Source organism: Pectinophora gossypiella, chromosome 26 (assembly GCF_024362695.1).
Source record: "Pectinophora gossypiella chromosome 26, ilPecGoss1.1, whole genome shotgun sequence".
NCBI lineage: Eukaryota > Metazoa > Arthropoda > Insecta > Lepidoptera > Gelechiidae > Pectinophora > Pectinophora gossypiella.
In genome coordinates, this window is record NC_065429.1 from 682897 (window position 1) to 710178 (window position 27282).

Sequence of the window (27282 nt, forward strand, 5' to 3'; positions counted from 1 at the left end):
GACCTACCACAAGGATGGAGAAGGTCAACCAACAACGCAACTAGCAGGAGGCTTATGTTCCACAGTGTACACAAAAAGATTTGATAAATGTAAGATAAGAGATTTATTTTTGTATTTATTAATCCAGGGTAGGTCAACGAACTCCCTTCTATGTTGAAACATACAGATCTGAAGATCTGTTATTATGTTATGAATTGCAGTCCTTCAATATATAAACAAAATTGGAAAGTACTACGTACTACAAATTAATAGAGGTACCTATTAAAAGTTATCGGCCATCCCGTTCCTATTATACCAATAAAATATTACGACACACTAGAAATATGTAGTCAAACATTGAATAAATTAACAATGTTGCTTAAAGAGTTAAAATGTTAAATATAAATCACTAAATCTAATTAACATTTAAATGTGTATTTTAAAAGACCCTCAAAACAGCTGATTCAAATAGAGAATACATAAAAAAGTAATAAATTAATATTTTAAAAAAGTTATTCTTTCATGAGCAGAGTAGTTATTCGCAATAGTATTTGTTATGAATAAAAAATAAATAAAAACCAAAGCATAGTCGCCGGTCGACGCTTGCCGGCACAGCTATTGTTTGTAAACAAATAACATATGATCGACGAAGCGACAACGATAAGAAAAGAATCTTACAATTTCCATACATTATCCCCTACGTAACGCCGAAAATTCAGCTCGCTAGGCCCTAAAACGAAGAAGAAATCCCGTTTTGAGTGAATTATGGGACGTCTGTTTGCCTGATAAAACACCATGCGGTGATAACGCGCCAAAATTTGACATAAACTTTTCCAAGTATATTTCAATAAAACTATATTTTCTGTAGACCCAAATACGAAGTTTCCACGACTTTTCAGCGAAATACTTGGCGTGTATCGTTGAAAAATGTTTATAATACCAATATTTTTTAATTCTTGATAAAATGTAACGCCCCTAGCGGTGGCAAAGTGAAACACAAAACACATAATGGCCGACGTACAGTAGTTACGATGATCGAATATCTAAATGCGCAAAATACTTACGCTTTCCTCCTCTTTTTCCATTCCAGAGGGCATCTGAGGTACGGCACGATTGATCGCCGAGTAGTCCGGAAGATCCGGGAGCTCCTCGGCGAGGTATATGGGCATTGGCTTCGACGCATCCAGGGCCCTCGCCCTAAACGAGAGCTTCGACATTTTGTTGACAGAACAAAACACGCTAGCGTCGACACAAAAATGCACTCATAAAACACTTTATAGCTCCTCTAGGAGGTCCCAAGGGACCTTAAACTGCACTTAGCACACTCTAGTTCGTTCCCATGATTAATTTTTGCACGCACTCAGTCACAATTAATGAAAAACAATAACGAAAATTCACATATTGAGCGTACTTTGCAGAAAGCCATCATGGCGGCTTTCCGTTTGGCGGACGACCATGACCAACTTCCAGCTCGGACGACGTGCGCGGGAAGGAAACACGCGGGGACTACACTGACTTTTATTATACTTATTACACAATCTACACTATTTATACAAATAATGGTACATTTTTCACTCAAAATAAATATTTTGTATTTTTTTATACAAGTATAGTGTAAAATATTAACGAAATAAAATAACTAAAATATAAAATACTGAAATGACGGTGGACATTTGCTGTCAAACCATAGACAATTTTACTATGCTTATTATTACGTTCCGTTCTACATAGAATTTGACCACGTGGTATTTATAAAACGAAATTATAAATTGAGTTATTTTGTGTAAATACATTATTATAATTTCATAACATAGCTGCAAGATAATAATTTATGATCTTAAGAAAGAAGTTATTTGATTTTAATGTTGTTTTTAGAATTTTTTCCTCATTTACCATAGACAAATTATTTATAGAAAGAGCACCACAAATGCTATAAACATTTAAATTTTTAATCTTTATCAATAAAATGTTATATTCAAAATACTTTTATTGATAATCAAACTGAAATACTCACGAAAAAATAATGTTATTTCGCTACCTTGCGACATCTAACGTTTAACCCGATAACTTCAACCTCTTAAAAAAGGCGGTATCTATTCGATTTTTGAACCTAATAAATAAAAGTTAACTTTACTTTTTATTTATAGATTGCGTTCAGTCGCTACGCTGTGTAATATAATATCATTACCTAATATTTCTGTAACCTATGGTGCTACTTATGACGATGATGTTATCCAGACGGTCGCAGCATATAAAACCGATGTGTTCACTACGAAGGTTCGCGGTAGACTACTCTTTGGTCTCGACTATAGCGACTGCTTCAGCTCTGTAGGGCTACTTATACTTACCATCTAAACAGTGATGCCGGATCCGGTTCCCGTCAAACTAAGTTCAACTAGTTCTATTGCATTTACTTAAAATACTGCTTGGACTGTGCACAGTCACATCACACACGAAAATTTTGAAAGTCGTTCTTAGGACTCCTGTCCTACGCCTCTGAATAGTACTGACAGATGCTGCCGCCCTCTGTCAGGTTCCAGGTTACAGTCCCTGTGACTTGGCCCTTCCAGCAAAATCAATAGCCATATTGCTTCCTTCTGAATAGTACTGACAGGGCAGCAACGTCTGTCAGTACTATTCAGAGGTGGAGGACAGGAGTCCTAGTACGGCTTTGAAATAGATTATTCTGGGCGCCATCCCACTCGCGTCAGAGTACCGTAGGGCGCAAGGCAAGAGGAGTAAAAAAGTAGCATGGATGCTACACCAACAAGAGCGTGGCTCGTAAATTAATGATTATGAAATTAAAACAAGGTAATACTTGTCATGACGTTTATTACATTATAAAACAGCAGACTATTAATTAGGCTTTAAGTGACGTAACATAAACGTTCCGTTACGCTATTGCAAAATATAAATAAAATTAAGTTACTATAAACCGGATATCTATTATTATGACATTTTTTAAACATAACATGATTTATTTCAAATATTTTTTAATAAGTTAGTAATAGTAAGTCTATTTTCATAAGTATAAGATAGTCGAAAGTCAATTTTGCGAAGGAATTTGATTTTATTTCATTTCAAATGTTGGTTTTGAAAACCTAAGATTCACAGAATTTAAATAAATGATAAATTTATAAATAGTGTAGATTCTATTGTCTATGACTAAAATTATTTTTTTGTACTTTGTAATAGCTTTGAATGTATATATTTTTTACTTGTTTATTATATAAAATCAAAGGCAATAAATAGCTGCAATTAGTATGTTTAGGATTACTAAATAAAGACAGATCTAAAGGTGACAAAAAACGTTTTCTTTTCTCTATTTATGTTTTGCCGAATGAATATTTCTCGATTTCACTTTGTTATCTTGCTATCTAATGATTTCGTATTAAAAGTGATTGCAAGTATCTCCTGGTTATTTGTCGCTCTGTCACCCCCATTAGGGACCACGGCCGTGACTTATATCCTGGTTATGAAACATGGTTACAAAAACGACAAGTAAATTCCATTATCGTAACTGGTTCTCAAGCAAGAAAATAAATCCACGCTCGTATCTGGTTACCAAAGGTCAGTTACGAAAGTGGATTAAAGGCTTTATACTCTTCAAAGCTATCACAACGTACAGACAGACAAACCGTGCATCATCTAACTGTATATAACTATAACTTTCACAAAATACACTACATACGCAACGAGCCTTAGACAAAAGGGCGAAAGTTTAAGTCATTGTTATATATATAAAAAAAAATACTAGACTGGGTTTAAAAAAAAAACTGCTGCCTCAACAGAAAATACGTCGAATTCATTCAGGGTTTGAAGTAAGAGCGTAATGATTTTTTTTATTTTTGATTTGCCGCAGATGGCATTAACTACTTGGCCGAACAAATGGGAAGCAATGAAGGCTCTCACCCGGTACAACGTTTCAGACAACAGGCCTGATGGTGCCCAGTTGGGCGCGAACCTCGGCTTAGGGCGCCGTCTGAAAGGAAAAATATTGGAAATAATTAATCGACCCTAGAGGGTCGATAGCGATAAGCGCTGAGGGAAATCGTCGACCACGCCGGCGGGGTCGGTATCGGGGTGTAAGGAAAAAGGACAATGCTGAAAATGTATCAAAAATCCAAAATCTATTTTCGCGGATTACAGCGTTTAGTGCGAATCTAAGAGTTATAATGAGTTGTTAAATCAGTGTGAAACATAATTTTATTACAACAACGACTTAAATCTTTGCCCTCTGTTATATAAAACATAACAAACCCATTCTTTATAACATTATTTATACATTTACGTCGCGAAATGTTATTTTCAAGCTAACTTGAAACACCGGGTACTTAGTTCACCTTCCGATGGATGTACCTCTGACTACCCCAATTGGGATATAGGCGTGAGCTAGAGTTGTGTTGAAAAATCTGACAAGTAAGCTCAAGAATATTCAGAAGTACATCCATTGCAAGATGAACTAAGTACCTACACCTCACCGAGCTTTCTGTTAGACCAACGTGATAGGTGAACCGTATCGCCGTCTGAAGACTGCACTTGAAATAAACTCATTAGTGCAATGCGGGGATCGAACCCGAGCTCCGCGATGCAGAAGCAAGCCGGTGATCTGCGATCGGCCTGTGCCCAGAAGTGGGACGCAATAGGCTGATTGCTAACATGAAAATCAACATTTCGCAACATACTTTGTTCGACTTGACAACCAAATCAACAAATCGATTTCCCTAATAAACTTTTTGAACCACTGACTGCATCTTGAAAATTTGAACACAATTCTTCATTATTCCTTGATAACATCCTCGCATTCGCTTATTTATCGTATAATAACACAACTTGTATTGAGCAGTACAAAATATTAATATTAGGACATAAAGCCATAACGTAACACAGATGCTATGACATAGCCGAGGTGTGGGTGTATATACTATTACACCTCTGCCTACTCCTTCGGGGTTACAGGCGTGATGCTCTGTTATACAGCTTTAAGTAGTGAGGATAAAGTGCTTATTTTGCCTAAGTTACGTTGGTTAATATGCATAGAACTTTTGTATTGAAAAAATTGACAAAGTGTTCTGATTCTGAGTACATATTGAATGGAATTTTCCGTCCCAAACCAAAGGTAATGAAAATAATTAATATAAATCACTATTTTTCGGCCTCTGTAGTCCAGTGGTTGAGCGTTGGACTCACGATCCGGAGGCCCCGGGTTCGAATCCCGGTGGGGATATCACAAAAGTCACTTTGTGATCCCTAGTTTGGTTAGGACATTACAGGCTGATCACCTGATTGTCCGAAAGTAAGATGATCCGTGCTTCGGAAGGCACGTTAAGCCGTAGGTCCCGGTTACTATTTACTGATGTAAGTGAGTAATCGTTACGTGAGCCATGTCAGGGGCCTTTGGCGGCTCAATTATAACCCTGACACCAGGGTTGATGAGGTTGGTATTCTACCTCACAACCCACACGATAAGAAGAGACTATTTTTTCTATGAATTTTCCGATGGAAAGTTCCACTTGATATCTCAGAATCATGGTCTGAATAACGTCAGAAGTTTTCGTTACGATGTCACTAACACCTTGTATATGAACATTTTAAGAAGCAGTTTCCATATTTTCACAGCTTTTATGAACTTTAGGCAATTAAGCCCCGAATTTCCGACCACTTGCAATGACCCACACATTCTCTCCTTTCCAACACGAAACATAACGTAAGCTCACGACCATATCCCAATTGGGGTAGTCAGAGGTACACCGGTACACCCATCGCCGGTACCGGGGTTCGTCCGGTACTGTGGCAACAGGTCGACATCTAACATTATGGGCCATTGTATGGGTAAGATTAGGGAGGAGCTCGGTGGCGCAGCGGTTAACGCGCTCGGTCTGCGATTGTTGAAGTTAAGCAACTTTCGCAAAGGCCGGTCATAGGATGGGTGACCACAAAAAAAAAAAGTTTTCATCTCGAACTCCTCCGTGCTTCGGAAGGCACGTTAAGCCGTTGGTCCCGGCTGCATTAGCAGTCGTTAATAACCACCAATCCGCACTGGGCCCGCGTGGTGGTTTAAGGCCCGATCTCCCCCTATCCATCCATAGGGAAGGCCCGTGTCCCAGCAGTGGGGACGTTAATGGGCTGGTGATGATGATGATATGGGTAATGGGCTGATCCCTTGCCACCATAAGGTTCAACATATCCATCTTAGGACTTCGTATCAACAGTGGCTGCACATTGTCTTCGATTACTTGTGGCTCTGACCACCCCAGTTGGGGTTGCGGGCGTGAATTATGTTTGTTTCTTGGTAATCTTCATCATAGTTAGGTTTTATGTCCTATTTTTATGTTACATACAGATTTTACTTCACGCCTTTCTCCTTTAGGGGTAGAGCAAAGCGTGCAGATTTATAGGTAAATCGTTTTCAAAAAGCGACATTAATTACATAGGAATAACTACTCTCCGACCCCGAAAGGGATATAGCGTGAAGAAAAGTCTGTTTGAAACTCAGATTTCCTCAATTTCATGCCTTTTAGTGTCTTAAGAATATGTCTTAGTATAACTTTTACAATAATTTCAGCAAATATACAATTTTGATTAATCTATATATTTTTTTTATTTTAACAAGCTTAGTGCGGGTTTTTCACTTCTGGCAACACTTTAGTGATTAAAAAAAGGAAGCAGTGTGGTGGAGTATGCTCCATACGCCCTCTGGAGGTATGCAGACTGACAATGTTATTTAGTCCTTCCTGGTTACAGAACACATTTTTTTCTTCTAAAGTGTTGCCAAAAACCACCAACATTATAGTTCATATTACAAGTGTATAAACCTGCCATATTAAGAAATTTTAATAATTCGGTTACTTTATACCATTCCTGCCATATTTATTTACAATAAACGAAACAAAAAAAAAAAAGAATATTTTTCACTGAATTTTTTTTCATTACCCGAGGGCAACGTCAATCCTAAAAAAACTTAAAATAAATAAAAAAACTAGGAATTAAAAAAATCGTACCGTTGAACTGCATTAAAACGAAAAAAAAAAGAAAACAAATAAATTAACATATATTATTCCATTAAAAGACAAAACAAAAAAAAGGATTTAAATACGATTTTTAAAGATTCCATAATTTTTGAGTATCATTAATATGTTTTTTTCCCATTTTTTTGCTATACCGTTTTTTTTTACGAATTTTCGCCATCGGTGGCCATAAATGGCTTTTAATTATACATTTTTGTGATTCGTAAAAAAAAAATATAGCACGTTGTCCCATTTCAAATCCCTATGATGGCAAACTTATCTATATAACTTCTTTCCAACAATACTATGCGTCGTGGAGATCCTTGGGGGAGGCCTATGCCCAGCAGTGGGCGTCGTACGGCTGATGATAATGATATCGTCACTGGTAAGGCAAAATTACTTAAGCGCCAAAATATCCTAAAATAGCAGTCTATGTAATATGTTACTGCTAGACATAGAAAATGAAAAACAATGTAATCTTACGTTGACGTCATCAAAATTGGATAAATGGGTAAGAGGTTATGATAAAAAAAAAACGAAAAAATACTTTAAACGACTTTTTCTTGAAATGGCATTTTGACGTTTACGTAATTTTGCCTTTTCAGTGACGATATTATAAATATAGTGACAGTCCTAGGGCAGCGGAAATAGAATATCACAAGTTGGCCACATCATGATGTAATTTTGGCCATATCATGATGTAATTTGGCCAGATCAATGAACGCAAAACGTTTAACGATATGAGCAACTAAATGCATGATTGCTTCATGATATGGCCAAACGTTGGCAATCATATCGTAAAATTAGTAACATTATCCACCGGTAGTGGCGCTGATGTCGATTAAATTTAAAACTTGATTAATATTATAATCGACGAATCAATGTAATTGTACAATTTTCCATATCGAATACGTACATAATTTTGAACCTAAGACATTAATCGACTATTCGCGTTTTTATTACACCACATGGACACCGCCTACATTAACGATATGGCCAAACGTTGATTGAAATATCATTAAACGTTGACGTTTCAACGATATGGTCAACCTAAGTTGGCTATTTCATGAAATATGATCATTTCATGAAATGGTTGAACACATCATGAAACGATCAATTCTAAGATATTGCCACGACATAATATATATATTATGTATTGAGGAGCTCGGTGGCGCAGCGGTAAACGCGCTCGGTCTGCGATTGTTGAAGTAAAGCAACTTTCGCAAAGGCCGGTCATAGGATGGGTGACCACAAAAAAAAAAGTTTTCATCTCGAGCTCCTCCGTGCTTCGGAAGGCACGTTAAGCCGTTGGTCCCGGCTGCATTAGCAGTCGTTAATAACCAAAAATCCGCACTGGGCCCGCGTGGTGGTTTAAGGCCCGATCTCCCTATCCATCCATAGGGAAGGCCCGTGCCCCAGCAGTGGGGACGTTAATGGGCTGGTGATGATGATGATGATATGTATTAGATATATGTATACTGTATGTGTATGTAAGTGAGTTCTGTGTGTTTATTCTATTACTGCGCCGTCCCATATCCGTCCCAATCAATTTCATTCTCCCTAAGGTTGCCCGAGACATGGTAAAAAAGACCAGGTATGCTCAATCCTATGACAAGCCGCCATTGCTAGCCCATTGATGACGTAAGTGTTACCATTAAATTGGTATCTCCAACATTCCAAAGACGTAAATTTTATTATTGAAGATTAAGTGAATTACTGACTAATGTATTTAATTACTATTACTCGTCACATATGGGTCGTTCTTCTTTTTTATCGACAATGATCTGTCCTTCGTTCTGCTTCTGATAAGTTATGTTTTAGAATTTTGTTTCATGTTTCCATTGTCCAAAAATATAGTTATCTTATTATACTCAAAATACAAGCAAAATACTAATCGGTTCCTCAATTAGTCCTTAAAGAAGCTTGATTGTTTTTCACAAAATTCTGTGACAGAGTGGTAAATTAAAATGCTGTCTCCGATGAAAAGGACCACTCTGTCACAATATTTTTTGGAATGTGTCTACAAAGAAAAGTATGTTACCAAGATAAAGAGAACCTCTAAATGGTCCTCTACAGACAGATCTTTATATGATGTTTTAAAATATTTAATGCCTTTATAATTTTAAAGATGTTAAATCCGATAAATTGAGAAAATGTCTTTTTATTGTCGATAAAAAAGAAGAACGACCCATATATCAAAATCATTAAATCTGTAGGAATTTTCTTTACTAAAAGTTCAAAATTTCCTTGCAAAGTAAATATAGAAACACTGGTAGTGGGTAATTTATTTTTTTACGAAATGGCAACGCAGGGCGGGATGACGTCAGCTGGGCTAACCTTGAAATGTTAACTTTTGAGCATACCTGGTTTTCTCATACCATGGCTTGAGAGATATTGCTGTCTAGCAATAAGGCCGTCGAAGTACCTTCTCTATCTCTTCTGTATATCTGTGTGCAATGATGTGTTTTGAATTGAATTTTAACTAATAGATAAGAAGCTATATAGAAAAGTGGGATGGCCGATGGAATCAGCTTTGGTCCACCGAGTCTTCGGAGTGCACGGCGCTCATGCAGTCGCCCCTCGGAGCCACCTTCGACGGCTTCGTGTTCTTGCCCACGAAGATTTCCACCTCCTGGAATTATTAGCGGTACTTTATAATGAGGGACTGACATTCAGTCGCAAAAGTATGTGTTCAGGAACTTCAATAAAAACGACGTTTCTTTATAATGCTGAATATATGAGAAAAATTCTAGAATATATAAAGCTCAACAGGTGTTAATTACTTATAATATATTTACTTATACTTGTAATTACCTAATATTTTTCTAATTTCTATTTTTTAAGTGGCTGTGTAATTTTAATTTTACTTTATTTTCAAATACTTACCCTTAATTGTATAAGTTATGTACGCCGTAATTGTCATATTATATTAGTCACAAAACCGTAACCTTCTAAATGTAAAAAATGTTTTAATGTATGTTATGTGGTTGTACAGTCATGACATGAGCAATATAATGTACCCACTTTAGGACTCTGTCGCACTAACATATTTGACATTTAGTGAGACTTACAGTTCAATTTGTCAAAAAAGTTAATGTGACATGGTACCAAAGTGTATACATATTAATGCTCGTGACCGTACTTTATAAATAAATGTCTTCGTACCTGACTGCCCTCGATGCCCATCTGGTTGTCACTCTCGCGGCTGGGCCCCGGCAGCGAGGCCCGCGCCGCCAGCTGCCGCTCCCGGGCCACGCGCCTGCGCACATAACATAACATCATCATCCATTCAAGAGCCACGCTCTTGTCGGTGCAGCATTTTCCATGCTACTTTTTTAGGGAAAAATAGGGCAGTCTTCTTCTTATCTTGTGGGTTGTGAGGTGGAATACCAACCTCATCAACTCTGCTGTCAGGGTTATTACTGAGCCGGCAAAGGCCCCTGACATGGCTCATGTAACGACTACTCACATACATCAGTAAGTAGCAGCCGGGACCATCGACTTAACGTGCCGTCCGAAGCACGGATCATCATACTCTCGGACAATCAGGTGATCAGCCTGTAATGTCCTAATCAAACTAGGGATCACAAAGTGATTTTTGTGATATGTCCCCACCGGGATTCGAACCCGGGACCTCCGGATCGTGAGCCTCAAAGCTCAACCACTGGACCGTGTGGTTGTCGTCACGTCGCGGGCGCGCCCTTGGTGGGCACGGGGGCGGGCTACGGCGGGCGCGATTCGCCCCTCCGTAAGCCCTGTGTCGAATCCGGTGGTCGAATCAGGCGGCACATGTCTTGTCCGAGGTGTGAGCCGGCGAGCTCGGGTCCGAAGGTTCGGACCGGCGGAGATTCCAACCACTGGACCACGGAGGCCGTTATGCTAGGGGGATCATAATTATATGCTCTAGTATATCACCTGCGATGCTCCAACATGGCCTTCCGGTCCGCCTCTCGCTTCTCGGCCGCCAGCCGCGCCTTCTCATTCTTCACCTGCGGCGTGGTGCGCGTGCGCCGCGGGGTGGACAGGGATGACGATTGCTTCTTCTCCGGGGTTGCCGGCTGCGAAAATAATTGATTTCTCTATCCGCTTATTTTGTATGACAGTCATGTCGCAATTTCTGTCCCTTTTCAAAAAAGACAGTAGGCACTTTTTCCTCTCAGACGACGCCCTGAGCCGAGGTTCGCGCCCAACTGGGCACCCTCAGGCCTGTTGTCTTAAACGTTATACCGGGTGAGAGCCTTCAGCGCTCTCCATCCGGCCAAGTACTTAATGCCATCTGCGGCAGTTCAGTTCTATTGCAGTCGTGTCAACTGCATTCAAACTGCATCGGAACTGCAATTTGGCAGTCGGTCAGTTGAAATGCGGTCCGTCTGTCTAGAGCCTTAACAATATACAAGTAGGGTGTGTGTGTGTGTGCGTGTGTGTGTGCGTGTGTGTGTGTGTGTCTGTGTGTGCGTGTGTGTGTGTGTGTGTGTGTGCGCGCGTGCGCGTGTGTGTGTCTGTCTGTGTGTGCGTGCGTGCGTGCGTGTGTGTGTGTGTGTGTGTGTGTGCGTGTGTGTGTGTGTGCGCGCGTGCGCGTGTGTGTGTCTGTCTGTGTGTGCGTGCGTGCGTGCGTGTGTGTGTGTGTGTGTGTGTGTGCGTGTGTGTGTGTGTGCGTGTGTGAGAGAGAGAGAGTGTGTGTGTGTGTGTGTGTGTGTGTGAGAGAGTGTGTGTGTAATATTTCTTCTTATTTTGGTGCAATAAAGTGTATTTGTATTATATTGTAGCATAGAAGAGGACAGATTCATCGTCTCACCTCTTTCCATCCGTTCTCCTTCAACATTCTGATGTGGGCGTAGAGCGCGTCCACGTTTCGGACCTGAAGGCACACCATGTCCCAGAAGCCCTGGAGATCCTGCAGCGTCGTCGGGAACGGCTCATCGTGACGCTCATTGATGTTATTGTAGCAGAGACCTGGAAAACACAGGTGGATAACTTAGACAATTGTAACATCTGGTGGTGGTGGTAGACAGAGATACATCCATACATACCAGCGTTCGAACCGGCGCTTCCCGTTTGAGAAGCAACCAGTGAACCATAGAAAAAAAATTACAGAATGTATACAGGGTGTTAGTGACATCGTAACTAATACTGTGGGGGGATGATTCAGACCATGATTTTGAGTTAATATCAAGTGGAATTTTCCGTCGCAAAATTCATGTTTATTTAGATTATTTTCAATTCTATACTTTTGCGATGAAAAATCCACTTGATATTTACTCAGAATAATGAGCTGAATCATCCCCCTCAGTATTCGTTACGATGTCACTTACACCCCGTCCAAGTACATACAGGTAGCTATACAAGAAGGTATGAGTGTTAATGACAACGTAACAAATACTGCTTGGGGGTGATTCAGACCATGATTCTGAGTTGATATCAAATGGAATATCCTGTCAGACAATTCATGAAAATTTTTGTGTCTTTTTCAATTCCAAACTTCACTTGATCAACTCAGAATCATGGTCTGAATCATCCCTCAAGGTTTTCGTTACGATGTCATTTAAAAAATAATTGTTGCTTGATATTTGGTTTTTTTTTTTTCTTTTCTTGGTTTAAACTACAATCAGTCCTCTAGACTATAAGCAGTTTCGTTAAGTGGATAGATGACGTGTCAGGAGCCACAACCAGTGTCACAGCCTCCACTTTATACGACATGGCTTCTCTTCAGTCGTTTCACCACATTTACGAGGTCTATAAGCTCTGATGCGAGGGGATTCGGATGATCGGCTAGTCGCTCCAGATGTTTCTTTTGGTAATTTTTGATCTCTTCAGCGACGGTTGGAATGTTAAGGTATTCGTGTATTTCTTCATTCTTGCTGAACCATGGTGCGTTCGCAATTGAACGTAGGATGGCATTCTGTACTCGTTGCAAACAGAGTGCAGTACAGAGTGATTTGGAATATTTTGGATCAGATTATGTATAGAATTATGTTGCTACCTATATTGCTTCTATTTATTTTGACCAGAATAGTAATGGGTGGAAGGTGTGTTGTGCCTGGGTGTAATAACAAGTGTCATCATTTTCTGTTATGAAATTAGAAGGTTGTACGAAGGCTTTGTACAGCGCTATCTATTTTTTTATATTTTGGGAAATTGCTTCAATGTGGTATACCTTCAAACTGCTGCATCTTCTGCGTGGCAAGCAGCCGAGCCTTGCCGGATGCAGCGCGCAGCAGGCCTAAAATCTCCTCACTAACTTCTCCTTCCTGAAATAGAATAGAATAGAAAAAGTTTATTATAAAAGGACGCCACACACAAAAAATAAAGTCAACAACATCATCAAATTTCCAGTAAAACAATTACAAAAAAAGCAAGACGGATGTTTGTCGAAATGATCATAAGGTGGTGGTGGACGTCCTGAGATAAAAGGGCCTCACTCAGCACAAGTCGCGGCGTGAACCACGACGCTGATATTATGTGGAAATAAGTAGTATAAGTATGTTTCAAACCCAAAAACTCAACTCTAATTCTAAAACTAAACTTACTTCACACTTCTATCGACTGCAAGATCACTAAAGATTCCCATTGACATTCAGAATTTACCTTTAATTAACAGTTTTACATACATAGGTACATAAACTCACGCCCATTTCCCACCGGGGTAAGCAGAGACTATGGAATTCCATTTGCTTCAATCCTGACACACTTCTCTTGCTTCCTCCACATTCATCAATTGTTTCATACGCGAAACTTTATTATAAGGTTAGTGATTATTTAAAAGGTATGAATGTCTGGGAACTGATATTAGGCAGCCAAATTACTAAACTGTATAACAATATTTTTACCCTTTGTGTTAAAACTCTTTGTTGTAATCTTCAATAAGAATACCAATGTTTTTATATTGACTTATGTATATACTGGTGCTAATACCTGCAGACACCATCTAATTTTATTTTAAATTATACCTGTCCTTTTCTTATCCGTTGAAAACGAAAGGGACGGGTAATCGACAGGCATAAAATTTATGGAATACACGTCAATTTTAATCAGAAATCGAAAACTTTTCTAAAAATTTTACATCGGCCAATAACCCGACAGAGTTAAGTAGACAGCACGTCAAACGGATTACATACCAGCGAGATGCCTATTTTATTCGCCCGGGTTATTCATTCGTTTTAAAATTAATTTTTTATTTGCTCCCAGAACAGCATAGAAGCTATTTACCTAAAAAAAATGCTTTTTTTGTTTTTTTTTTTTGTTGTCGAACGTGTCATCCGCCTTAAACTACTGCAGCTTCTCATAACTAGGGTGAGTTTTCGCACTCTCCATTCGTTCGACCAAGTAGTGAATGCCATCCAAGCCAAATCGACAATAAACTTACGATAATTTACCGTGAAGTGACCTCTTGGTAATGTCCTCTAATTTTCACAACAGATTGATACATAGTACCAATGCTAATTACAAATTAACGCTAATTATGATACCTTTGTTTTTTATAAGAATCTGCGTTTGTGGTTGAGCGGACTCACGACCCGGAGGCTCCGGGTCCGAATCCCGGTGGGGACATCACAAAAATCACTTTCTGGTCCCTAGTTTGGTCAGGACATTACAGGCTGATCACCTGATTGTCCGAAAGTAAGATGATCCGTGCATCGGATGGCATGTGAAGCCTTATTTACCCTGACACTCGACCGCGAAGGTAGGTTTTAAATATAGTACGCGCTACGAAAAAAGTCTACGGATTTCAATCAAACTAATTGACAAGTAGCTCCATAATGATTCGGACTATATATTATCGTTTTTTTTCGGACTATATTATCCTTCAAGACAAGAGCGTGGCTCTTAAATTGATGATGATGATGATATTATCCTTAGTCTCCTTTTTGTAATATGGCGATTAATATTTAAAAATAAAAAAAGAATCCACAATAATATTAATTAAATGTGAAAGTAACTCTGTCTGTCTGTAACCTTTTCACGTTTAAACCATTGAACCGATTTCGATAGATTTTATTACAGAATTCACCCCTGAAGGGCTGAAAAGGAAGGTGAATAAGTGGATAAAAATTTATCGCGTACAATAACCTTACATAAACAGCCTATATATGTCCCACTGCTGGGCACAGGCCTCCCCTCAATCAACCGGAGGGGGTATGGAGCACACTCCACCACGTTGCTCCACTGCGAGTTGGTGGAGGTGCTTGTACGGCTAATAGCGGCTTAACGTGCCCTCCGAAGCATGGAATCATCATACTTTTTCGGACAATCAGGTGATTCAAGCCTGAAAAGTCCTTACCAAACAAAGGACAGTCTCACAAAGTGATTTCGACAGTGTCCCCATCGGGAATCGAACCCGGACGTCCAGATCGTGAGCCTAACGTTCTAACCACTAGACCACGGAGGCTGTCACGATAACCTTAAGAGTCGCGGGCAGAAAAACGGTATAAAGTAATCTTGAATATTCACCTGGAAATTCTCCAGTTCCTTTTCAGCGGTGACAGCGAGAGCGATCAGTCTCTCTGTCTCCTTCTTCTCCAACTCGAGGAAATAATGAGCGTCCCTCACTACCTCCCCATTATTCTCCAACCCTTCACCATTCACAGAGTCATCCAACGTTATCACAGAAACACCATTTGTTACACTCACTACATCACTCATAACATTGTTATTTTTATTTGTTACCGTTAAACTGGGTTTGTCATTAATGTTTACACTTGCACTGTTTTCAGTCTTCGTACATGGAATGTGGTCATCCTTCACAGGAGATATGTCCGTTTTAACCGCTTTCTTTGGTGATAGTATTTCGAGTTGAGCCCGGAATTCTGGTCTTAAGTGCCTGAGGACTGGAAGGGATACGCTGGAGTCCATGTCTCCGTTTGGACTCGTGGTAGTGAAATCTTCTGACTTCCTCTGCATGTAGAAATCCGTTTGGCAGTTCATGGATTTCTCCGTTAAGACCTTATCCTCTTCACTGAAGCTTTTTTTGTGACGTTTCTGCATAAGGAACCCTTGGGCTAAAGCCCCTGGCCCGTATAACCTCTCCACACGTTGTTGTATGAAGCTTTTCATCGGGCTTGTCAGTTTTTCTCCATTCTCTTTAGTTATTTCAACCCTTTTAGAGACTCCATTGGAAGAAATAGTATAAGACTCCGAACTAAACCGACTCTGTTCTTTTCCATTTGTGACGGTTTTCCTAAAGTTAGTTTCTGAATAGCTGGATTTGAATCCTAATTCTTTGGAATTGTCTACCTCATCTTTCTGGTGGAGCATTGAGGAAGCAAAATTCTTGCTTTCCGCCGAGATGTAGGGCCTTGCAGTCGTCATGTTGGTGCCTAAGAAATCGTTTTTGAGTTGTTTATTTTCTTCAGCCATGAAGACATGTGGAGTGTTCAAGTAGGGGTCAGTGTGCGCCTTGGAAGGCGCTTTAGCTGTCAAATCGGCTCTCGTATCATGAGGACCGAACGTCGGCACCAGCAGTTTGTTAGCGCTTACAGGAATAGGCACTAATAGTGAGTTATTCTCGCTCCTGTACTGGTAATTATGAGTTATCGGCCTGATAGGAGATGCCTCACGACTCTTATTGATATCTTGACGTAACTTCGAGTCATAGGTAGTTAGGTTCGTGTAGCCATTAACGGAGCAAGCCAGGTGCAGATAGCTAGGTTTCTTATTGGGTGCCTCGTCCCTTTTCTTGTGGAACCCTCTTGATCTGTGACTGGTCGTGTCGACGAAGACCTTCGGGGGCGGCTTGAGAAGGTTGTCAGACTTTTTTGGAGGTTCCTTTGGAGGTTCTCTGAAGTCTGCCTTTCTGGGGGTGGGGGGGGCGTCGTCCGGGGTGCGGACCGGGGTCCTGACGGGGGTGACTGTGGGTGTGGGGATGTACTGGTTCTGCCGCTCCTGTATGCGTGACGTGAACTCCTTGATGCGACTGGTGGTGGACGATGGCGTCAGGAGGTTTAGGCTGCCCGATGTGGTATCTGAAATGGGAAAAGGAAGAATAAGAATAAAAAAAGTATTTTTCTTTGCAATTACGAATACGGCGCTTTTATCTCAGGACGTCCACCACCACCTTACGATCATTTCGACGAACATCCGTTTTGCGATTTTATTGGTGTAGACTTCGTACGGGTATTGGTCAAAGCATTCGACGTAAATCGCGGCGCGGTAGCCGTGCTGCGAAGGCAGGACATGTCAAGAATTACTTTGTCCCTTGTTGCTGGCAACACAAGTATAAAAAAAAATATATGGCAATATTATACGGACTTGAATGGCCAACGCCTCCCGCGAAAGTGTAACTATTGTATACAATATATAAATTGTGACAAGGAACAAACTGGTGTTTGCGCTTGGAAGTAGAAACCCCGACCTCTCACCATCTGCTGTAGTCCACACAAGATCCGAACACCCTTTGGTCAGGACATGACCGAAATAAGATTATTCCGTGCTTCAGAAGCCACGATAAGCCGTCTACTCGACCTCCTCCACTAGCTAGCTAGTAAACACTAGCTATAACCAACTAGCTATAAAAAAAAAAAAAACAGTAACTGATTTGACGATGTACAGTCATGAGCAATATAATGTACCCACTTTAGGACTCTGTCGCACTAACATATTTGACATTTAGTGAGACTTACAGTTCAATTTGTCAAAAAAGTTAATGTGACATGGTACCAAAGTGTATACATAATAATGCTCGTGACCGTACCCTTCTAGGTCTTCCTAAACCAGCTCTACCAGCAACCTAAACGGCCTCCGTGGTCCAGTGGTTGAGCGTTGGGCTCACGATCCGGAGGTCCCGGGTTCGAATCCCGGTGGGGATATCACACTATTACACTTTGTGATATGTCCCAGGCTGATCACCTGATTGTCCGAAAGTAAGATGATCCGTGCTTCGGAAAGGAAGGCAAGTTAAGCCGTTGGTCCCAGTTAGAACTTACAGATGTAAATAAGTAGTTGTTACATGAGCCATGCCAGGGGCCTTTGGCGGCTCAATAGCAACCCTGACACCAGGGTTGATGGGGTTGGTAATCCACCTCACAACCCACACGATAGAAGAAGCCGGCTACTATTTAGTATTTACTTACTGGCTGCTAAATTTGTCGTGAGCTAAATCTTTAGGGTTTCTGACTCAATAATAACCTTGAGAGTCGATCTTAAAAAGGTTAAGGAGGTTGATCATTGACCTTTGGATTACCCACGCGTTAGAAAAAAGCATTTAAGGCAGGCAGAATGTATCACACATACATAAACTCACGCATTGATGATTCTGTGCTTGGGAGGGCGCGTTAAGCCGTTGGTCCCGGTTATTAGCCGTTAAACCTTCACCAACCCGCAGTGGAGCAGCGTGGTGGAGTATGCTCCGTACCCCTTCCGGTTGATTGAGGGGAGGCTGTTTATGTATATTATGTAAATAGTATATCGATGGATCAAACGACCACACACGTTTATTTTATTCCTTAAGTGCATGCTCCCTAAAGGACTATATTAAAGCCATTGTTTTGCAATGACAATGGTCAATAATCATATAGGCATAGCCATACAGGGTTACCCAGTTCATGTTCAAAATTAAATTAGTGGTCCACTTTCTTGAAAATAGGTATGAAGTGAAATAAAATAATTATTAAGAAAGAATTATAAAGCAGCATAAAGCGAAGGTTGGTGGTCTTCTTCTATCGTGTGGGTTGTGAGGTGGAATACCAACCTCATCAACCCTGGTGTCAGGATTACTATTGAGCCGCCAGAGACCCCTGAGACGGCTCATGTAACGACTACTTACTTACATCAGTAAGTAGTAACCACGACCAACGGCGTAACGTGCCTTCCGAAGCACGGATCATCTTACTTTTCGGACAATCAGATGATCAGCCTGTAATGTCCTAACCAAACTAGGGATCATAATGTGATTTTTTGTGATATGTCTCCACCGAGATTCGAACCTGGGACCTCCGGATCGTGAGCCCAACGCTCAACCACTGGACCACGGAGGCCGTTGACAAACGATGACATACCTACTTTCCGAAATGATGCGATTTTTTTGGTCTAACAGAAAGCTCGGTGAGGTGTGGGTACTTAGTTCATCTTGCGACGGATGTAGCCCATTACGATATAACCATGAGCTTAAAAACATACACATACATAAACTCACGCCTATTTCCCACCGGGGTAAGCAGAGACTATGGATTCCATTTGCTTCGATCCTGACACACTTCTCATGCTTGACACCAGTGTTGATGAGGTTGGTAATCCACCTCACAACCCACACGATAGAAGCACCACGTAAGCGTGTTGCTGGACTGAAATTTTTTTTTTTTTTTTTTTGACGTGACTTATTGTAGATTTGCCGCAGATGGCATTAACTACTTGGCCGGACAGATGGGGAGCGCTGAAGGCTCTCACCCGGTACAACATTTAAGACAACAGGCCTGAGGGTGCCCAGTTGGCTGGACTGAAATGGTGTCACATGAAAAAGTGCTGGAAAGAGTTGAAAAAAGGAGAACCATATTGAAGACTATAGAGAACCGGAGAGGAAATATGACTGGCCACCTGATACGACACGATTCATTTATAACAAACATTATAGAAGGAAAAATTGAAGGGAAGAGAGGAAGGGGTATACCTAGGATAACATTTATGAAACAAATAAAAGAGAAGGTGCAGGTCGTGTCGTATCGGGAGGTGAAGGTTTTGGCGGGAAGAAGAGAGGAATGGCGATTGCTCCACCGACAAGAGCGCAGCTCTTAAATAGAGAGAGAGAGAGAGTTTAGACATTATCCCACGCGTGTCCTCTTGAGGCATGTCATGTAAGGGTTGTCACTTTAACTCCAGGCCAGTTAGTATGTATTTTTATTATTTATTAGCCATAAATTCAGACACAATACTTTTTTTGATTTTTTTACTTTTTTTTTCAGCAGTATCATTTAGGTAGGTATCTGCGTGCCCATTGGCCAAAAGTTAGTATGTAAATAAGGATAAGAACACTTACAGAGAGAAAACATAGGGAAATAATCGCACATATTAAAATAAATTACATAAGTTGAACTTGACACATTAACACAGGTTAGTGTAAATATAATAATTACACAATCATTATGTGTTTACTACTGGTGTGTGGGATTTTAAACACATATTATCTAATCTAAGGAATTTTTATCAAATTTGGTGTAGTGATGTAACCGAAACGATAAGAATTACTGTTTGTTTTGACACAATTTTAATCAAAGAATTACCTTCTGAATGACCATCTAGAGCTAAATTACTCAATTGTATAATAATAATTAATATATAATGGTTATAAAAAAAAAGGATGTATAGGGCCCTTTGCCAAGGTTTTTCTTGCAGCTTCTTTTCCCCGGCTATACAGGTTGTGAGAAGCTGCAGTAGTTTTAGGAGGATGAGACGTTAGTTATGTAAAAATTGATGATTCAAAGTGTAACTATGTTACCTACTGAATAAAGATAAATTTGAATTTAAGTGCCACCAGCTGGTCCACAGGCTGTTTATGTTATGTAGAACAATTAGAAAACATTTATTAAGTCAAGAAAAACTATTCTATGTGTATTGTACAATCCTATCACTGAACACTACATTGGAATCAGTATTTACATGATAAACGCAAAGTACATTATCAGACAATTGTAGTCTTACATGCCTTCCTTTTAAATGCATTTTTGTACAAAAAATACACCTTTAGAACATTATATAAAGCACAAAATAGATCAAAAATAAGGTAGTTGTAGATCTATTAATCCAATGTAAGTGTATAAGATAAGTGTGGTATTATGTCAGATAGGTGAGGATTGTAAAATGAATGTTGCACACATAAATAAATATGCAGTACAGTCATTCTTTTGCGAACAAACAAAGATCGCGATTGTTCTAAGATTCCGCACATAAACATTTTAGTTACTCATCATACTGGGAACAGATGTTGTAGAAAGCATGAATCACCGCATGAAGCAAAAAAATAATAAGAAAAATTATATAAAACGTTACCTAAATATGTAATCCTGAATGCAGGTAGACAACAGGACAAACTTTGAAACAAGATTTTAACTACATTCACGCGTAATAACAAACAACAGCAAACACTCACCAGCAGTTTATTTAGTAAATAATTGAGTTAATAACAACTGCAACAGTAAAACTAAATTATTCGATCACTTTTAACACTTTCAAGAATTTTAACACAAAATTCTGTGACATCATTAGGTAAACGTCAAACTTTTTTATTTTTTTTTCACGACGAGACGTCAAGCGACGCGCATGTTTGCGGCCAGTCTGCCGCTGCGTTCCGTTTCACGGTCACTGGGCGCGAATTTTAATTCATTCAGTGGACCGTACGTAATCGTTACTTAGATATAAAAACGTGAAAAATAGTTAATAGTTAAACAGTAAAATTATAATTTTCCAAAGATGCAGCCGTATGCTTTGATTCAAAGCCGAAGTGACAATGCCCGGTTCGCCATATTTGCGTGCGTGGGTTGTATCGAGGCCGAATATCCATATATGTAATGCGCATTTTATTGTGATTTTGTGACTTGCATACTGCATAACGCATTGTATTCTGTATGGCCTAGATAAAATATCTCTACAGTTATCTATCGTACATAGAAACGTAATATAATTGATCATTTTGTAAGTGGTTAGATAAAAATGTTTATTTGAATTTTAATTTGGCAATGAATGTTTTTTGATGACGTGAAGTATCTTTATTAATTAAATCAATCTAATATATACGTCTCCAAGCGAGCAGATGTCAAGGACAAGTGGAAATATCACGAGAATGACGGAATCGTAAATCAAGAAATATTTTGTCGATTAGGCAACGGATATTTAAGTTTTTAAAGAATTTAAGAGTCGATTTTTTAAGTTTTGAAAACTTGATTATAGAACAAAACAAGAACACATAACACAACACAAGACTTGAATACATAACACAAGTTCACGATTATATCCCAATTAGGGTAGTCAAAGCTACATCGCAAGATGAACTAAGTACCCACACCTCACCGAGCGTGATAGGTGAGCCGTATCGCCGTCTATAATGGTCGAGTCAACTGTGTTAGTGAAAATTGCACTTAAAATGGAAGGTCAGACAGGCAGTCGTTTCTGTAAAAAACCGGACCTGTCAAATCTCCAGGTTAGGTAAGCGGACCCTGTGAAAAACGGGATAATGCTAGGGGGATAATGATGATCTACTCTGAACCGGCGTGCGTGTACGAAACGATTGATGAATATGGCGGAAGCAAGAAAAGTGTATAAGGATCGAATTGAATGGAATTCCATAGTCTCTGCTTTATTTTTTATTTATTTATTATATCTTAATACTAAAAATACAATTTGTCAATGCCCTGCAAAACTGTTTAAACAGTTTGTCTGCAGGAAAGAGTCTCTACTAATAATATGAACTTATATCTAATAGTCAATTAATAACAAAAGTTAGCTAGGACACGAGTCTAGAAGGTGTTGTTTAAGTATTTTTTTATATTTACTTTTATTTGGTTCTAGACAGATGTTCTCAGGCAAACTATTCAGTAAGTAGGGAAGTCTCTTTTTTAGAGTTCTATCGCCATAATAATTATGGACTCTAGGAACTTCGAATTTGCCGGGTTTTCCCGGTCACACCCCGGACACTTCCTACAAACAACCTCGTTTTACACAGACACTACACATTGACGTTATCGTACACGCGCATCTGTGTGTGTGACGTATGACACCACACGACTCAAGTCTGAACTGTGTTCGAACCCTTAACACAGGGGGGTGAGGTAACCTCAGACGCTGGTGAGAGCGGAGGGTATGTCCCGGTGGCAAATAGGCGCGCTTACCTTTCTAAAAATAAGTTCAAATATCTCAATCAGTCTAAAACCGGCTCTGGCAATCGTGAAAGTCATCAAATTGAGAAGAAACATACGAGATAATATCCAGACACGACGATTTGTGATGTGAGAGAATGCTTGAAGCGGATTACAGAAGTGGGCTTTTTGGCGGGAACGGGAACGGGACAGTTGCTTTCTTCATTGAATAATCTAAATAATTAATACGAAGTGGTGTTTTGTGGTTAATGATCGCATTAAGTTAGACGGGAAACATTCGCGACAGTGTTATTTTATCGGAATATTCAATAATCAAAGTGTATCATTTTCGCTTCGTGCCAACAAGCCGCTTCATAACTCGAAAGTTTGTGCGGACTTTTGAGTTAATTCGTTTGGGGTTCGGAGTAGGAGTCTGCTCCGAGGTTGGGGGCTTAGGTTTCATCATTATCACCTTTCATCATTTTATTAATCATCAAGAAAAAAAATACGTAAGACATGGCTGTATGCATAGTTAGTTCCCTTTGCCTTACCCTTCGGTGAAGAGAAAAAAAGAAAAAAGGGGAGTACAGTTATAGAAAGTATTGAACGTTCGTAATGATTGGGTAAATTATAAGCGCAATGGAATACGCGAGAGTGTGCCAAACGGTAAATATTAAGTACTTTATAAATCATAGAATAATACTTATAGTGTAGGCATCACCCCGGGTGAGAGCTTTCAGCGCTCCCCATTTGTCCGGCCAAGTAGTTAATGCCATCTGCGGCAAATCTACAATAAGTCACGTCAAAAAAAACGTAGGCATTATCATCTCCTTAGACCATCTATTGACGCCGAAACGTATACTTATAGCGAGGGTCCCAACACCCTTAAAATAATAATATACCTAGAAGGTATTTTAACTTTATAGGTCATCATAAATACCTTAAAACAGATTGGTTCTTTTATTATACAGGGTGTTAGTGACATCGTAACGAAAAAAAAAATGGAACGTCCACTTGATTGTATTAAAAACGATGGTGGGTATTTTTCTTGTCGCAAATGCCTATTTAAGATTTTGAGTTTTTATTGCGCCGCAATGTAAATCGAACAACGAGAAACAGTCGCTAGACCTACCTATCTACGTGCGGCTACATTACACTAAATGGTTATCATATCTTGACTGCCTTATATTTAAACATTTAAAGAAGTTGTTAGAGGTTAAAAGAAAACAGAAATCTTCAGTAATCATTAGCAGAAGTAGTGAATGATTGTAATAGTTGTCTTTCGAGTACCAAGGCCGAAAGAAAACAAGCAACAGATTAAAAAGGCCATTAAAGTCATCAACATTGATTTACCACTACCGTAGATACAGCGCTTGATAAAAAAAATGCGGCGAAAACTTGGCGCTTGTTTAGCTATACATTCGTTCGTACACAGCGGTATATGAATGCATAACGTGTCAAATTAAGAAAGTACGCATCGTCTTATTATGTATATTAGCGCGTGGTGCTTCGTAACACGACCGGATTATACGCGACTCGGCTTGACCGGGAGTACTTGTGTTAGTGTATTTTAAACTAAAGTAATAATTTTGGCGCGTTTTAATACGAAAATTAAAATGTTTATACTATGATAACATGCATAATGTCATTAAGTTCTTATATTATGTTCCATTCTTCTTTTTTCGCTTTGAGCTTCTATTTTTGCAAGATTTTTACCACGCACTTCCCCGTGTTGCCAGTTCGGCGCCTAATCGCGCACTGAGGTAAAGTACTGTCAACGTCGCTATATTAACAGTAACTTTGCGTCCCACTTTTTGAGCGCTGATGTTCAATCTACGATAGTAGTAAATCTATGGTCATCAAACACAACACACATAAGGGCGCACACGCAAACTATAAACAGGAGAATAAAGAAAACAATACAATGAAAATGAAAACAGATATGATTTATTTATGATACTTATAATAAAATAATGATAAAGAAATTACAAATTGATTTATAAATGATAAATTTGAGCTTGCTTTAATTGATTTTTGTTTTTATAAGACTCATCCGTGCTTAGGGAAACTCACAGAGAAATATTAGTACTCAATATTGTAAATAGATGGCGCTGGTGTAGACTTAATTTAATAACGATAAATAGGTGGTGGTATAATGGTTGAGGAGCTCGGTGGCGCAGCGGTTAACGCGCTCGGTCTGCGATTATTGAAGTTAAGCAACTTTCGCAAAGGCCGGTCATAGGATGGGTGACCACAAAAAAAAGTTTTCATCTCGAACTCCTCCGTGCTTCGGAAGCCAGGTTAAGCTGTTGGTCCTGGCTGCATTGGGTCGTCTTCCATCCATCCACATTCATACTCATAACTTGCTTATCTGCCTATGCTTTATTTAACACGTGAAAATGCAATGACGAAATTGGAGAGAAATTTTAAATATGACTCGACCTTTGGAAAAACAACAATTCCGAACTGTTCGTTCTAATAAACTAATCTATTTTTGGAAAATCATGGAATACCAGTTAAAATAAGCTCAGAGAAAGATAGACAGTAACAATGATATTACATACATCATGCTTAGCTATGAATAATTTACTGAGAAAACATTGATTACCTGAAAAATCCGTACTCGCGTCCACATCAAGCGAACAGCTCCCAATAGAGTCCACAGACTTATCCATCACTTTAACAGTCAATTCTTTGGAAGTTTTCAACAAATCCGACTCCTTGACTTCGATTTCATAAGCCCCAATGCTGTCTAAATCATTTTCTCTATTCCTTACATCAGATTTTGGTGAAATATTCGAACTCGGTAGTCTTATGTCAGTCTCATCAGTGAAAATTGTTAGTATCGATTCAGGTTTTTCTGGAATGTTCTTATCGAGAATGAGGGTGCTTTGACTTGTGAAATTACTTCGAGAATTTGTGCCTATTGGTTCAATATAGTCTACATCATCATCATCAATAAAAACATGGTTGGTGTGCCCGTTGTGCGAGCTATGTGGTTCTGTTGCATCTTTTGGCACAGCATCTACGACTGTTTTGTTTATTCTCAGACTTTTATAGTAATGGCTCTCAAGTTTTTCTAATTGTCTTCTTGTGTCTGATTGCCTTTTGCGAACAGAGTCTATTATAACTGGAAGGTTTAGTAGATCAGGCGTCTTTTCTCTTTGGTTAAGGTTTTTATGATCCTCGCGACGAAATAGGGGTGAGTCGTCGCTCTCAAGTTCAAATCTCTTATATTTAGAAGAGCAGTAATCGTCTATAGATGACGTGTCAGATTTCTTATCAAAAAACGTGTCTAAGGAAAAAAACGATTTTCTTTTCTTCTTCGGCTGGGGTTTCTCAAAGTTTTGGTTTAAAAAAGGCTCATCAGGTTTATAATGTTGGATGATATTACTCGTGTTGACAAGAGACTTCGGTCTTGGCTCTTTCGGTAGACTTAAAGGGATCCGATTTGTCTCAATCTTTCTCGAATCCAAGCTCAAAGTCTTGCGAAACCTTTCATTAAGGTTTGAAAGCAGAAAGTTTCTTCTATCAGTGGATTTTGGGGTAACATTGTAAGAGTTCTGCTTGCTAGAACTGGGTTGATTTTCAGAAGTGTATTCGGTGTATTTGAATTCAATGTCTGTTTCTGATAGATCTGGCTTATCAACCCTTTCGTAAGGCTCTGAAGGGCATAAGGAAGACTGTCTGTCTTCAGGTCTGTGAAAAGAGAAGGATCCTCTATTTGACTGGTTCCTTTCACAAATACAGTTGCCAGCACAGTTGAGTTTTAAGCATTTCTCTTCAGAATCGATGGAACGCTCATGGCTTTTTGGAATGTACCTATCCTGCTTACTCTTATGCACTAGAAGATCTTGTCTTATCTTTTCCAACCTTTCGTCACCCTGCAACCCTCTCGTGTATTTAGACTTTGGAGGTCGGAAGAACCGGATGGACCCTGATGAGTGATCGATGGATCTTCTTCTCACGAAAGAGGGAGAGTCGGAGATCTTGTTAACCCCTAAGAGGAGCACGGGAGATTTCTTATCCTCTTCGTCGGGGAGGTCACTGGAAAGAGAGAGAGATTATTGGAGATTTTCTTTGAGAAGTAGTTTTAACATATTTTTAAGAATTAAAAGCTTTGCTTTGAATGATTAATAATTCTGCATATAATTGGCTTGTATACTAGGTTCAAGATAAATTATGAAATTCTGATTACTACATAAAGACAGATCTAAAACTAACGAAAAACATTTTCTTTTTTCTATATAACTTATTTATTAATTTTAATAAAAAAGACGTAATAAAAAGTCCGACATTTTGTCACGTTCTCTATGACGTTAAAGTGTGTTTTTTCGTACAAATTCCATAAGTAGTAGTTTCGTGTTTTGACGTTTAGTACAAAAATAAAAGATTTGACTAGTTGGAAACTAGCCTAATACTAATAATTATGACGATAATGACACGTCTCTCGACTCTTTCGCTTTGGAAGATATATACTATATATTTGTCCTGCTGTTATTCATAAAATAGTCTCATAA

General features: G+C 39.3%; 2 protein-coding genes across 5 annotated transcripts in view; both read right to left on the bottom strand.

The window, feature by feature from the left end:
* The window catches only part of LOC126378280 (uncharacterized), a 74994-nt gene extending 73389 nt beyond the window's left edge, over positions 1-1605 (bottom strand). Inside the window, exon 1 of the mRNA XM_050026472.1 lies at positions 1044-1605. Within this exon, the coding sequence (XP_049882429.1) occupies positions 1044-1196 (153 nt within the window). The 5' untranslated portion in view covers positions 1197-1605. The remainder of the gene's footprint in view (positions 1-1043) is intronic.
* Positions 1606-2794: 1189 nt separating this feature from the next.
* LOC126378340 (uncharacterized) overlaps positions 2795-27282 on the bottom strand; it is a 55156-nt gene continuing 30668 nt past the window's right edge. For 3 of the 4 annotated variants that reach the window (XM_050026598.1, XM_050026597.1, XM_050026596.1), the window contains exons 3-9: positions 25371-26809; positions 15435-16945; positions 13141-13234; positions 11782-11939; positions 10902-11044; positions 10152-10245; positions 2795-9618 (exon numbers count right to left, since the gene is read on the bottom strand). In XM_050026598.1, coding sequence (XP_049882555.1) covers positions 9514-9618; positions 10152-10245; positions 10902-11044; positions 11782-11939; positions 13141-13234; positions 15435-16945; positions 25371-26809 — 3544 coding nt within the window. In that variant the 3' untranslated portion in view covers positions 2795-9513. The remainder of the gene's footprint in view (positions 9619-10151; positions 10246-10901; positions 11045-11781; positions 11940-13140; positions 13235-15434; positions 16946-25370; positions 26810-27282) is intronic. The other variant, XM_050026599.1, reaches the window with a different exon arrangement.